At 53.5% G+C, this 14723-nt stretch overlaps 1 protein-coding gene across 6 annotated transcripts in view; it reads right to left on the minus strand.

Annotated features, from left to right (window-relative positions):
* CELF6 (CUGBP Elav-like family member 6) overlaps positions 1 to 14723 on the minus strand; it is a 213277-nt gene that overhangs the window by 87260 nt on the left and 111294 nt on the right. For all 6 annotated transcript variants that reach the window (XM_032769352.2, XM_032769395.2, XM_032769316.2 and 3 more), the window contains exon 3: positions 13075 to 13123. In XM_032769352.2, the coding sequence (XP_032625243.2) occupies positions 13075 to 13123 (49 nt within the window). The remainder of the gene's footprint in view (positions 1 to 13074; positions 13124 to 14723) is intronic.

Genomic DNA, 14723 nt, shown 5'->3' on the forward strand with positions numbered 1-14723 from the left:
CTACTGCACTGGTAATTCGAGTGACTGGTCCCTGGGTCTGAACAATTCGGGCAATTGTGGAAGAAACTGGAGGACTAGCAATGTTCCAGTGATTTGCCTGTACCTGGGAGGGGGGCTTCAGCCCAAGTTAAAACAGTCTGGTTTCTAATCTCCCCTCGCAGCAGCTGGGTCAGCTAGCCCAGGCTTAAGGCCCCTCCAAACCCAGGTTAGAGGTTTCTCTGTGTGGATGGTAGGGGGTTCGGACTAAAACCTGGACAGGAGCCTCGGTTAACTGTGCAGTGAAGACAGACCCTAAGCAGAGTTCAGAGACCCCTCTTGTTCTTCGGGTCATTTCTATAGACTCCGATTGCATTTAGCCCTATTAAACTCTACGGGGCTTCTCCATAAGGGTTGATTTCTACAGCTGTCAGGATTGGGAGAAAATATCCATTAGCACTGGAGATTTTCTCCTTTCAGTTCTCTGCTGGCACAAAACTTCCAGCGAATAAAAACCAAAACAACCCCTCCTGGAAATAAACTTGGATATTCTGTGTCAAACTTCGCAACAAACACCAGGCTCACACCCTTCTGTGCCTCCCGGGAATCTCTTGCAACCAGTGCCATGGGACTTGTGTGTGCTAGTTAGTCCCAGGAAATGGCAGGGCCGTTGGCCATGCTAGCTGATCTAGAGAGAGGCTGCACTCTGGCCCTGCCAGGTCGCAGGCAAAAAACTGGGCTGTACATATCCACCACCCAGCAACCTTCCCCAAAGCAAGAATGTAATGGGCCACACGTCATGCCAGAGCTCCGTCAATGGAGGAAAGGCTAGGCCAATGGCTTGGCACCTAGTGTAATGAAATGGGGTTTTCCCCTTGCTATGTTGTATATGTGAGAGTTACTGTTTTGCATGAATACGATGTGCACTTCAGTTTCCCTGTGTACGGCACCACTGCCTAGGTGGTTAGGGTGACCAGATGTCCTGATTTTATAGGGACAGTCCCAATATTCAGGGCTTTTTCTTATGTAGGCACCAATTACCCTCCATCCCATCCCAATTTTTCACACTTGCTATCTGGTCACCCTATAGATAGTGGGGTTAAGGGTGTGTGACTTTTGCTGAGACCCCAGAGGTGGGCAGTGAGGCTGCTTCAGCTGCCTGCACATAAGCTATGGATGGTGCCCTTCATAATCTGAGAACCAGGAAGGGGATGTGACCAAGTGACACTTTGCTGGGGAAGCAGGACAAAAAGACTGGAGGAAGAGCAACGGGTGTGTCGGAGGCCAGGCAACAGAGTTGAATTCAGTCTGCTGTGGGGGACTCAAGGAAGGGGGAATCCAGGACATCTGACCCGGGTTTCCCCCAAGACGGACTTGGCTGAAAGACACTGATTTCTGTTCTAACAAGTTCTGTTCTACACTGTGTTCCTGTTGACTAATAAACCTTCTGTTTTACACGCGAGCGGAGAATCACGGCTGATGGCAGGGTTGGGGTGCAGGACCCTTTAGCTGCCCCAGAAGTCCCGCCCAGGCAGACTCACTGCGGGAAGCACAGAGTGCGAAAAGTGGTGCTCAGTGTGCTGAGGTCAGGCTCAGGAAGGCTGAAGCTGTGTAAGCTTCTTGCCCTGGTGACAGTGTGGAGAGGAGGCACGCTACACCAGAGCCCTGACTGGCTTCATACGAAGCAGTTACAGAGCATCGGCCCAGTGATGGTGGGAGGGAGAGAGAGAACTGAAAAGGCAAAAATATCACTGTTTGGGGTGAAAAAACATGAAAATTTTCCTCCAAACCGATCATTTTCAGACTAGGCTATTTTTTTGGTCACAAGAGTTTCTACTGAGACCAAGTCTGCTTGGGAGTTCGGGAGCCTGGAGTCTAGTCCGCTATGGCTGAGAACTATCATTGCAACTCCGGGCCTTCAGCCTCACCAGATGTCCTAGGCCTAGGAGACAGACTCAGCATCACTCACCCCTGCCAGCTCTTCTCTACCTGAGGGACTTCTCTGGCCCTATCACTGTTGGTGCTGAGCACCTCACAATCTTTAATGTATTTCCCTTAGCAAGCCCCCGGGGAGGCAGGGCAGTGAGAGAATCCCCATAATACAGATGGGAAACCGAGGCACAGAGCAACCAAGTGAGTTGTCCAAGGCAGAGACTGGAATGGAAGTGGGGGTCCCCAAGTAGCAGGCTGGCACCCAAACCACTGGCCTAGCCTTCCTCTCTGGCCATCTCTTGTCCTTTACTCCCTCATTCTGGGTCCCACATGCACTGACAATGCTCCCATCCTCCTGCGAGGGGTGGGAGCCCCGTTCTGCTCCCTGAGGGTAGCAAGTGAGCCAACCCCACGCTCAGGCCTGTCCATGCTGCTGGGTGAGTGACAGCCTGCCGCTTGGGGTAATCGTGTGTGATTCAGAGAAGGGAACGGGCCAAGTTCTTATTGATTCCCGGGCTGTTTATCTCTGCATTTGCTGGGCATCTCAGATGATAATCACAGCTCCCTAACATTTCAGGAAGAGGAATGGGTCTAACGGCAGGCCGGAGGGACAAAGGTGCCCTGCTCCAGCCTGCTGCCCCATGGCTTTTAAGATTCAAGACACATTCATCCGCATGCACCCTGCAACAGCACTGGCCTCTCGCTAGGCAAGAGAGAACTCCCCAGTGAGCGTTTCAATGGCAAGAAAGCATTCAGAATTTGGCTAGAGTGTTCACTTTAAAGTTAGCTGCAGTTCCAGAAGGTACCTTCAAAATAATTTGGTTTGACTCTTCATTTATCTCAGAGACGAGGGAACTGGACTGGATGAAAGCCAACCAGAGACTGGGCGGCAACAAACTCCTGCTAGTGGTGGGGAAGTTCGAGTCACATCTAGCACCAAAATTTGCACCTGGTCTCTATCGCTAAAATGGGCCCAACCAAAACACTGCTGGCTGTCCCTGGTTTTACCACTTGGACCTGACTCACATAAGAACTTGTTAGCTTTTCCCCTGCAAAGCCTGGACTCTGCCTCTCAGGTTTTAAAACACTAACCCAGGAAACAAACCCTGCAACAAACCCCAGTGCCAATTCTGTCCACATATCTATTCAAAGGACACCATCATAGGACCTAACCACATCAGCCACATCATCAGGGGCTCATTCATCTGCACATCTACCAATGTGATATATGCCATCATGTGCCAGCAATGCCTCTCTGCCATGTACATTGGCCAAACCAGACAGTCTCTACACAAAAGAATAAATGGACACAAATCAGACATCAAGAATTGTAACATTCAAAAACCAGTAGGAGAACACTTCAATCTCCCTCGACACTCAATAACAGACTTAAAAGTGGCAATTCTTAAAAAAAAACAACGCTTCAAAAACAGACTTCAGCAAGAAACTGCAGAACTGGAATTAATTTGAAAACTGAACACCATCAAATTAGGCTTGAATAAAGACTGGGAGAGGATGGGTAACCTCAAAAAGTAATTTTCCCTCTGCTTGTACTCACACCTTCTTGTCAACAGTTGGAAATGGGCAACATCCACCTTGATTGCATTAGCCTCCTTTGCACCACAAAAGTAATCAACTGTTGAAAATAGGCCACTTCCACCTTAATTGAAATGGCCTCGTTAGCTCTGAACCCCCGCCCCCACTTGGTCAGGCAACTCCCATCTTTTCGTGTGCTGTAATAATTATACTGCTTACTGTATTTTTCACTCCATGCATCTGATGAAGTGGGTTTTAGCCCACAAAAGCTTATGCCCAAATAAATTTGTTAGTCTCTAAGGTGCCACAAGGACTCCTCATTGTTTTTGCTGATACAGACTAATATGGCTACCCCTCTGAAACCTGTCTAATGTCTCACATGCTGTGATGATGATCCTCATTCTAGCTTTCCAGCACACAAGGAAAGGGAACGATGCCACCATTCCTGTCATTCAGAGCCGCAGCCTGCAGGTGCTTTGTAATACTCCACGTGGGTGCCCAAGAGGTGGGCTGTTAAGGACTCCGAGCCAATCACAGCACCTCCCCATTCTCTACCTCTGAGCAGATATGGACCTAAGCTACCAAATCCAGACCCAGTTTCAAAGCAGATCCTTCCCAAAGCCTGGGGAGCCTGGATCTGGGAACTGGGTTTGGCTTCTCTCTGCCTTCTCCACACATGTCCCCCCTGCCTTTCCTGGGCAGCCCTGTCTCAGCAGACAGCCACCAGCAAGGCTCCAGGCAGGATGCTGGCTCAGGGGTGCTGCTGGGACTCACAGGTTTATCTGAGGAGGAACGCTGTAGTACCTAAGCAAGGCTACCAACAGCTTGTATCCACCACCCAGGGAGTCTCCTGATGCCCTAAGGACAGAACTCAGCATTGGCCACAGCTGCCATGTCAGCTCCCTCCAAGACCCATCAACTCCTTATGGCAAGAATTCACCAGCAAGGCACCGGCTTTCACTCTAGAGCCATAGGTTCAAATCTAGGTCAGGTTACAACCCAGAAGAAATGAATTTGAGGGGAAGGGAGTCCGCAAAGGTGCCGATCAGAGATCACTGCACAGATCTTCCTTTAGCACTCTCTGCTCTGGGGATATCCTAGACTGGGATGGCAGGGGGCTGAGGGCAGGACTGAGGGGCAGCAGCAGGGCTGGGTGAGGAACCCAGGATGGGGACTGTGGCAGGGACCCCAGTACAGGAGCAGCAGCCAGAGGTGAAGGCCAGGTGAGGCATGTCAGCAGAGAGGGGTGGGGCTGGATCCCTCAGCAACCATCCAAGTGCTTTAGACCCTCAAATTCCTGAAAAGAACAGTCCCAAACAACAGTTGGTTGCCTGTCAGAGGGGCAGGCCTGGAGCGCTCCCACTGGCCAAGGACAGCTCAGCAGCCCCCTATCTCAGTTTCCCCTTAAAAACTGCACCCCGTCCCAGAAGGTGGAAGACAAACTCCCCCTGCTGAGGTGCTACTTTATTATGTCCAAATAAACTTGAAATAAAGTCTTCTGCCCAGACCCCAAGTGAGGTCTCCCTGTAATCTCTGCCCTTGGGTACAACAATGGGGGAAATTTCTGTACCATTTTTGTGAGTTTTACGTGTGCCTTAGTTTCCTCTGTATTTTAAATGGCTCCTGGGGGGGCGGCAGGGAAGGACTAAGTTGCTCTCAGGGCAGGGTAAGAGAGAGAGGAGGAGGAGTGTCACCCAGCTGTCAGAGCCTGAATGGGCCCTTAAAGCACTGGCCAAGGCCGACCTCATAGTGATGGAAAAGCCAAGAAGACAACAGAAAACCCAGTCACCCAGGTCACTGCGTCCCAGGCCTTGGCTACACTGGCACTTTACAGTGCTGCAACTTTCTCGCTCAGGGGTGTGAAAAAAACACCCCCCTGAGCACTGCAAGTTACAGCGCTGCAAAGCGCTAGTGTAAACAGTGCCCCAGCGCTGGGAGCGCGGCTCTCAGCACTGTAAGCTAATCCCCACGGGGAGGTGGAGTACCTGCAGCGTTGTGAGAGCTCTCTCCCAGTGCTGGCACCGCGACCACACTCGCACTCCAAAGAGCTGCCGTGGGAGTGCTCCCATGGCAGCGCTTTGGAGTTTTGAGTGTAGCCAAGCCCTCAGCGGGGAAGGTGGCATGTGACACTACGCCCAATATTCTTCACAGAGATATGAAGATACGTTTTATGCAAGATGGATCACGTGAGGTATCAATGGAAAGGTTATGGTGTACTGCCTATGATTATCCTATTTGTGTGCAAGTATCATTTCTGTATCTGGAGTTAGGAATATTGACGATGTAACAACGACAGCTGTGTCCAAACCTGGGGAACGCCCACCAGACAATGCAGGCAGCCTGGATGGGCCCTTACGGAGAAAAATAGGACCCTGAAGATGCTAATCTCCCTCCTTTCTGAGAAGCTTCCTGGGATGCTGGTGTGACACTGCAGGGTCATGTGATCATGTCACCTGGTACTAGACCCCATCTTGGCCTACTAGTATTTTTCCACTAATAGTGGGTGGGGACCAAAATGGGGAACAAAGGATTCCTGCCATATGCAAATCCTACTTAAAGCAGAGAAGTGAGTTAATCAGGGAACTTTTCTTCACTGAATCCCCACCCAGGATGACTGCTGGAAAAATCTAAGAAACAAGGGGCAGGGGGGAGAGGGAGAGGAGGAGGAGGAGGAGAAGAGCTGAGCCCAGGCTGGAAAAGGTGTCTGGCCTGTAAAAAAAAAATGCCTAAAACCACATTTAGGGTGAGAAACTACTACTTGTAACCACTTTCTTTAGTGTATTGTGCTCAGTTTGCGTGGTTGTTTTATTTGCTTAGGCCTTGGTTACACTGGCACTTTATAGCGCTGCAACTTTCTCGCTCAGGGGTGTGAAAAAACACTCCTCTGAGCGCAGCAAGTTACAGCGCTGCAAAGTTCCAGTGTAAACACTGCCCCAGCGCTGGGAGCTTTAAGCTAATCCCCACGAGAAGGTGGAGTACCTGCTAGCGCTGCGACCACACTTGCGCTTCAAAGCGCTGCCGCAGGAGCTGAATGGCTGCAAGTGTAGCCATACCCTTAGTAACCTACTGTGCTCTGTTTGCTAGCCTTACTTATAAGGGTTAAGATTTAGTCATGGGCATTTTTAGTAAAGGTCATGGACAGGTCACGGACAATAAACAAAAATTAATGGCCCCGTGACCTGTCCATGACTTGTACTATATACCCCTCACTAAATCTACAGTGTTCTGCAGGTCTCTGGGGGGTGCAGCTGCTGCTCTTAAAGGGGGACTCTGGGGTACCTGCTGGTGCTGGGGAGGCTCCTGCTGGTGCTGAGGGGCCTCCAAGGCACCCAAAGGTGCTGGGGGGGCTCTGGGGTGCCCCCAGGTGCTGGGGAAGCAACTCGGGGCCTCCACTGCCGCTGCGGGCTGGTCCTGCTGGCCCGGGACTGCCGTAGCTACTGCCGCTGTTGTGTTTGTAGCAAGGGGGACAGTGCGTCTGGCCCGACGGCCACCCAAGCTGCTTGGGCAGCCTTGGGGTCAGTCGCACCTGCCAGCCATAGAAGTCACAGAGGTCCTGGAAAGTCACGGAATCCATTACCTCTGTGACAGACTCGTAGCCTTACTTGTAATCACTTAAAATCTATCCTTTGTTGTTACTAAACTTGTTTTGTTTTCTTTAAACCAGTTTATGCAATTCATAATGGCGGCGGGGGAAGCTGTTTGTATCTTCCTGCACACTAAGGGAGGGATTGATTTTCATGAGCTTACACTGTATAGATTTCTGTGCAGCAGAAGACAATACAATTTTAGGTTTGCACCCCAGAGGGGGTGTGCACTTGAGTACTGAGCAATCCCCTAGCTAATTCTTCCCACGCAGAGCTGATCTCAGTGTCTGCCTTTCTACAGCTGGGCGCGTGTCCCTACCTGTGTGTGCTGGGGAGGCTTGAGGGCCTGGCACAGCAGGACAGGGTGAGGGAGCCCAGGCTGGTGGAACAGGCCGGCTCAGTGGGACTCCAGTACATCAGATGGCAGCTGGAGGGGGGCGGGGAGCAACCCATCACAGTGGGCACAGCCCCAGGTGGAGAGCAAAGGGCTTGGAGGTGTATAGGGGTGGTACAAGGGTTGGGAGCTCTCACCTGCAAACTCACTAAGGAGGCCAGGCTGTTAGGGAGGCAGAACTCGAACATGGGTTCACTACAGCTTGGCTATGTCTCCCCAGATAGAGCCCACTGGAACCCCCATTCCCCTGGGCCAGCCACAGGATGATCAGCTTCTGGAGTCTGGTGACTAATCAACAGTTACCTTGTTGTGCAAAGGTTGCCACTGTTCTGAGGGGGCCCAGGTTAACACCTCCCACCCCCACAGGGGTCTGCCTGGGCTGGATTTGCTGCAAGGAGCCACAGATTGCTGGTGTCAAAGGCCTGGCCTCAGAGTTGCTCCAGTGGGTCCTAACGGGGTCACCCACAGGAGACTGGTAATAGGCTAGGGCAAAAAGCAGAGGCTGTGGCTCTGCAGCCTGGGGCTTGCACAGCCCTTTGTTCCCAGGGCTGCAGGTTTTAAGCCCTCAGCAGCTCTCTGTGCCCACCTCCCCTGAGCTCCTTGGGGTGAGGCCAACAGCCCGGCTCTGCCCAAGAGACAGCATTTATACAGCATTCCTCCCAGCTCTTGTCCTGATTGGCTGGGAGAGAGGGGCACCCTGCCCCACCCACTCTACAGGGCTGCTGGGCCCAGTCCCTTAAAGGAACAGTAGCCTGGCTATATTCCCCTGGGACCATCTTCCTGTCTCCCAGTACCTGCCTCTGGTCCTCCCTAGGTCTTTGTCTGCTCTAAAAGTCTCAGGACTTAAAGGGACACACCACGGAACAGGAGCTGACTGACCACTAGTCCTTACTACCCTTAAGGAGCTATCTCCCTGTTACAGTGCTGCATAAACAGGCCAGGTCCTGGTCCCAGGGATCTGATGGCTCCTCTACCAGATATCTTTGTTCAGCAAGGCAGCTGCCTGGCATGCAGTGCCTCGCAGTGCAGTGGGCACATGCCTCTGAAAGGACCAGTAGGGAGTCCCTGAGATTGCTCCATCCATGTGGCTTGTTTGGGAACTTTCTGGCCAATCCTGGATTCTTTCCAGTGGGGTGCCCTCTTGGTAGGGGCTGTGGGGGATGTGGGGCCTGAGAGATGGGTTAGGTGTGAGGGGCTGTGTTTAGGGGCACTGGGAAACAGGACAAGCAGTGGGACACATAGGGTATGGGGAGCTGGGTAGTGTTGGGGTTTTGCATGGAGGATTTGATGAGATGGGTTCTGGGATGGGAGTGCTGGGCTAGGGGGCAGCAGATGGTGCACGTGTGGAGATGGGGTGTGGAGCATGGTGCGTCAGGCTATGGGGGGTAATGCACGGGGGTCGGGAGTTGGGGGGACAGGGTAAAGAGAGGGTGCAATGAAATATGGACAAGAAATTCAGGCTGGTGCGCACACCCATCTGTGTGCCTGGCCTGTGTGTGTATGCACAGGGAGGGGGAGCACAGCCCCACCCCATAGGGTAGTATGAACATCTGGGATCTGCTCACATGGATCTGTGTGGGGAGAAAGGGCCATAACTCAGGAGTTCTCCATTCGTTCACCACCCAGCACAGCAAGGCCAGCCAGGGGCGAGTTCTTTGGGTGCTGCTGCGCTAGTCGGTGAGATGATAACACTACAGACAAAACATGTCTCTTCTCCCCAGCAGCGCCCGGCCCCGACCCCCTGGATACTTGTCGGCCCTTTCACGAAGGCAAAGAGCAAGGGAGGCTGGGGCCGGAACCTGTGAGTGCTAAAGCTCGCATCTCTGTGGGTGCAGGTGTGCAATTGTGTGGTGTGCTTGGATGAGCGTGTGTGCACGTGTGTGGGGATATGGGTGTCTGCTTGTGTCGGTAAACGTGTATGCGTGGATCCATCAGCATGGCAAGCCTGTCTGTGTAAAAGCATGTGTGCAAAGTCTCCGGCTGGGGGTTTTGGGGGGTTTACGGTGAGATGGTGTGTGTGCGTGTGTGTGTGTAAGGGGCAGTAGTCTCCTCTCCTGTCCCTGCCCTCTCCAGTGCCCATCTGTACCTGCAAGGCCCGGCGCAGGTGGGCACTGAGCAGGCTGGGCAGGGGCTGTCTGCTCCTCATGGCACTTTTGCTTTCCTCTCCCTGCCAATCCCCAGCCCAGCCTGCTAAATGGCCCCATTTGTCACACCGAAGGCCCAGCTCCGGCGTGTCTGCTCACTGGCCTGCCAGCTCCCCAGCGCTGCCCCCTTGTCCCCTCCCCACACGCCAGCCGGTAATGGAGGGGGTGCAGTGGCACCCATATAATTTGCAGGCAGTTGCTGAAGCCTTGGCAGTGGCACCTGCAGCTTCCCTGTACATCACCCCCGGGCCTGGGCAGGTGATGGGGGCTTAGTGGGGCAGAGCTTTGCCCATGGCTCTCCCTCTCCCATGACCTGGAATCTAGCCTTGGTGTCAGCCGGAGGGTGCCCAGCCTTTGCACTGAGAGATGCAAAAAAAGAGTAAGATTCTCTCGGCACCCACAGCCTCCTGGGGGGCAGGATAGTCCCTGCTTTACAGAGGGGAAACTGAGGTAGGGCGGTGACATAAGGTCTATGGCCCTGGACCCTGTGACTCAGTGTAATAGAGAGCCTGCGGAGACCCTGTGGCACAGCCGGCAGAGCCACGTGAACAGGACGTGCTGGGGAACGCCATTCGGGCACCTTCCCTTCAGTCAGCACATTCTGAACCAGCATTTTGCAATGAAGAGAGGCCATCAACCCCCCAGCAAACTCAGACCTCATCTCCCCAACCTCTACCCTCCCACTTTCCCCCAGCCTCACCGCCCACCCCCAGCCTCTCTAACTTCCACCCCCTCCCTCCTCTGCCCCAGGTCTCTCCTCAAGCTTCCAGCCCCTCCCTCATGTGTTGGACCTCCTCCAGTCTTCTGCTTCCTTCTTACCCTGTACTAGCCCCCTCCCCTGGCCTGCTCTCCCTTCCCTCCCCCTGCCATCCCAAGTGTACCAGGGCCCTAAACTGGATGAGCTGAGACCTGCTTGTACACAGAGCTCTTACCCACCTTGGATGGGGCTCAGCACACACGGCGGGCCTGCAAGTTTCCCACAGCCTTATGGTCAGTTCTCCAGCTCCCCTAGTCCATCAATCCCTCTGAAGAGCCTCTGGCCCTTTGCGTCCCCCAGCTCTTACTGAGCTGAATTCCTACAGTGCACGCCCCAGGCCACCTGCCCACACACCTTACTGTAGGGCACAGCAGCGTTTGGGTGCTGCTTGCTAGCCATCAGCCCTTGCGCCGGCCTGGAGCCCAGCCCATACCCAGCGGACAGTGCGGCTCTCCACCCAGCTAGGGGCTGCGGGCATAAAGTGGGGTAAGTTTCAAGCAACCTCCTGACTAAGCAAAAATAAACCCCAAAGTGTTGCTCTAAGCGGTCTGTGCCAGGCCCAGTCCTGCAGCCGTCACACCCACCGGTCCTTAGAGCAGGCATCTCTAAGGGCATAGAATCATAGAACTGGAAGAGACCTCGAAGGTCATCTGAGTCAGTTCCTGCACTCAAGTAGATTAAGTTTATCGAGACCATCCACTGACAGGGTTTGTCCAACTGCTCTTAAAAATCCCACCGATGGAGCTTCCACAACCTCCCTAGGCAATTGCTTAACCACTCTGACAGTTAGGAAGTTTTTCCTAATGTCCAGCCTAAACCTCCCTTGCTGCAATTTAAGCCCATTGCTTCTTGTCCTATCCTCAGAGGTTAAGAAGAACAATTTTTCTCCCTCTTCCTTGTACCAACCTTTTATGTACCTGAAAACTGTTATCGTGTCCCCTCTCAGTCTCCTCTTTTCCAGACTAAACAAACCCAATTTTTTCAGTCTTCTCTCACAGATCATGTTTTCTAGACCTATAATCATTTTTGTTGCTCCTCTCTGGACTTTCTCTAATTTGTCAACATCCTTCCTGAAATGTGGCACCCACAACTGGACACAATACTCCAGTTGAGGCCTAATGCGGACGGAGTAGAGCAGAAGAATTACTTCTTGTGTCTTGCTTACAACACTCCTGCTAATACATCCCAGAATGATGTTCGCTTTTTTTGCACCAGCGTTACATTGTTGACTCGTATTTAAATTGTGATCCACTATGACCCCCAGATCCCTTTCCGCAGTGCTCCTTCCTAGCAGTCATTTCCCATTTTGTATGTGTGCAACTGATTGGTCCTTCCTAAGTGGAGCACTTTGCATTTGTCCTTATTCAATTTCATTCTATTTACTTCAGACCATTTCTCCAGTTTGTCCAAATCATTTTGAATTATGATCCTATCCTCAAAAGCACTTAAAACCCCTCCCAGGTTGGTATCATCTGCAAACTTTATAAGTGTACTCTCCATGCCAGGGCCATCCAGCTGCCAAGCCCAGGCCCCTTCAGGGGAAGCTACCAACAGATGCAGCTACTAGTTGGCTCAATTTTATGAGGGCAGATGAGAGCAGAAGGCCAGACAAACTGCCCCTGGTTACAGAACACATGCGCACTAGCTGGTACAGCCCTGGCTACGGCAATGGGTCTCTGTCTTCCTCTAGCAAGGGGATCACACACACAGGTTAATAAGCCTGCTACCAAGTCCCAGCTAATGGACTTCATTCTTTACTTTGCTGGGCAGCTCCTTGGGGCAGGGACCATATGTTGTCTGTCTGTACACGCCCAGCACCACGTACTCCTGGGGGAATTCTGTACCACTGTGCGCATGCTGCATTCATGTCCCCCCAGGTTTCTTTGCTTTCCTGCAGAAAATGATGGTCAAGCAAAAGGAAACTGCAAGAGCGGTCATACAGCCCTCTCCGGCAGTGTGGGTGCATCAGTTCATAGAATCATAGAATATCAGGGTTGGAAGAGACCTCAGGAGGTTATCTAGTCCAACCCCCTGCTCACAGCAGGCCCAATCCCCAACTAAATCAAAGTCTGGATGTCCAGAGCAGCTAGGGAGAGGTAAATCATTGCAGGGGATGGGGGGAGGCTGGGGACATTCCGGCTGATGGCTCCTATCTTGTGCTGGACTCAGATGCTAGTTCTGGTTGGACTGGGGGCGTGGCAGGATGGGACTTTCTCTTCCCCTGCCCAGAGCCACCAGGCCAGGGCCAGGTCAAACCCAACCCCAGAAATCTTCCCCGGCTGCAGGAAGCTCCGCACCCTCTTCCCTGCCTCCTGCCCCCATTGCTCCTCCATCTCAGGAGGAGAGGTCACTGTACGGAGAGCTGCCCCCCACCTGTCCAACCCCCACGCATCCAGACCCCCCTGATACCCAGACCCCCCACCAATAGATAGATAGATAGATTAGATTAAATATTCTCTAGAGTGCCTGAGCAGTTCCTTATATGATAAACCACCTCCCACATGCTTTATAGGCAACACAAATTGTCAGGGCCAGAAGCATGGGCTCTGAAGGGTTTTTAATCACTGCAGACCAGTGAGATCCTTTCTCCCTGCTCTCCATGGTCCTATGCGATGGACAAATGCCCCGGAAGGGAGAAGGATGGAATAGAAGAGCATAGTGAGTCCTCGCCCTTCCCTGCACGGTGCAAGCAGCTAACCCAGCAAGAGCAGCCGGCCATGACACGTGGGTATGTATTGAAAAGACAACTACCTCCTCGGCCCTCGCTGTCCGCCGGCTTCACCTGGATGGGGCGATTCATCTGCAAAACAAAACGAGGAGCCGCGTGGTTAGTGTCTGCAGGCATGGATGGGCTGTTGGCTGAGGGAGGAGGGAGAGGATGAAGGGTGGGTGGCTACTGGGTGGACACATGGAAGCAGGAGCTGCTGGCATGATCTGTTCCAAGCGGGCACAGCAGTACAGTTGGGGATTTCCACGTGACTGGCCCAGATGGGGAGTGTCAATATCAGAGAGAAAGAAAGATCCCCCCAGCTCATTCATCTGGAAGCCAGTCCTGGATCTATGGACCTAGCTGGGATGGACGCTAACATCCCGGCTCCACTGAATAGGAAATGTCCCATTGACTTCACAGGGGCCAGGGCAGAGCCACAGGGAATAGGACAAGCTTCTGCCAGCTCTACCCCAGGGATGCTGAAGGGACAGATGGGCTGCACGTGGGATCAGAGCCTCTTGCTGGGACGGAGGGGTAGGCAGGGTGTCCTGGGGCAGAGACCAAAAGGAGACACTGGCCAAAGAACCTGCCTGAGGATTGGCCTTGAGAGCAGGCAGGCGTGGGTGTGGAGGGTGTCAGCTCATACCTACCAACCTCATATTTCCCACCTCTGCCTCTGCCGAGCGACCCTACCCAACTAATGCACCACAGGACTGAGCGGCAGGCCCTGTGCTGTGCCCCACCCACGTCCCCCTGTGGAGGGCAGGGACCAGTCCATGGAGCAGGTGGAGGAGCTGGGTCAGTGACTCTGTCCAGTGAGGAAAATGGGGGGCAGGGTGACAGCACCCAACACGGGCGAGGGGCGATGGGAGTGGAACACCCCCCCCACCATCCCTGCACACACACACACACACAATGCACCATGGCAAAGCAGGATCTCCAGCTAGCCATCCCTACCTCCTGGTCCGGCTGGATCTAAGGTGCTGGCCCTTATCCTGGTGCAAAGCCACCTTACCCACAGGCAGCCAGAGAACATTAGCACTAAACTCTCCCCAGCTTGCAGGGATTAGTGGTGGGATTAAGGGATATAATGATTAAATTCATCAGGGCCTTGCCTTCCTAAAGCCCCGGCCTGGCCACTTCACTGGGGGCCAAAGAGTTGGGGCAGGAGAGAGGGGGAGGTCAGAGAGTGGGAGCGCAGCTGTCGGGAGAGGGCAACCCCCACAGTCTGTATGAGGATCCAGCAACCTCAGGACCAGTCCTGCTACTAGCCCCACTGCACTGGGGCTAGGGCACTCGGGCAGCCTGGCCAGCGAGGTCACTAGGGGGCAGCTCTGCTCCCATCAGTAGGATTCCCTGGGTGATGCTGCAGGCCCCTCCCCTGGGTGGCTTTGCTCCCCTCCCTAGGACTCTCTGGGCGATGCTGCCCTGGGGGAGGGATCCTTGGAGTCGCTCACTAGCGCCCTCTCTGGCCAGGGAGCACAGGGTCCCCCTGAGCCTGATGCCCCGCTGCTCCACATGGGAGCAAGTGCAACTGCATCAGCAGCCCAGCCTGGACCATCCTGGGGGAGCTGGTGAGTGTTAGGGCTAATGAGGAAGAGGGTGAAGGGGAAGCCTGTTAAGAGCTAGCTGCTAACCAAGCTCTGTGCTGAGGCTGTGACTGTGACCCTGCCAATTAGAGGCAGCAGGG

This window comes from Chelonoidis abingdonii, chromosome 9, assembly GCF_003597395.2.
Source record: "Chelonoidis abingdonii isolate Lonesome George chromosome 9, CheloAbing_2.0, whole genome shotgun sequence".
In the NCBI taxonomy this organism is placed as follows: domain Eukaryota; kingdom Metazoa; phylum Chordata; order Testudines; family Testudinidae; genus Chelonoidis; species Chelonoidis abingdonii.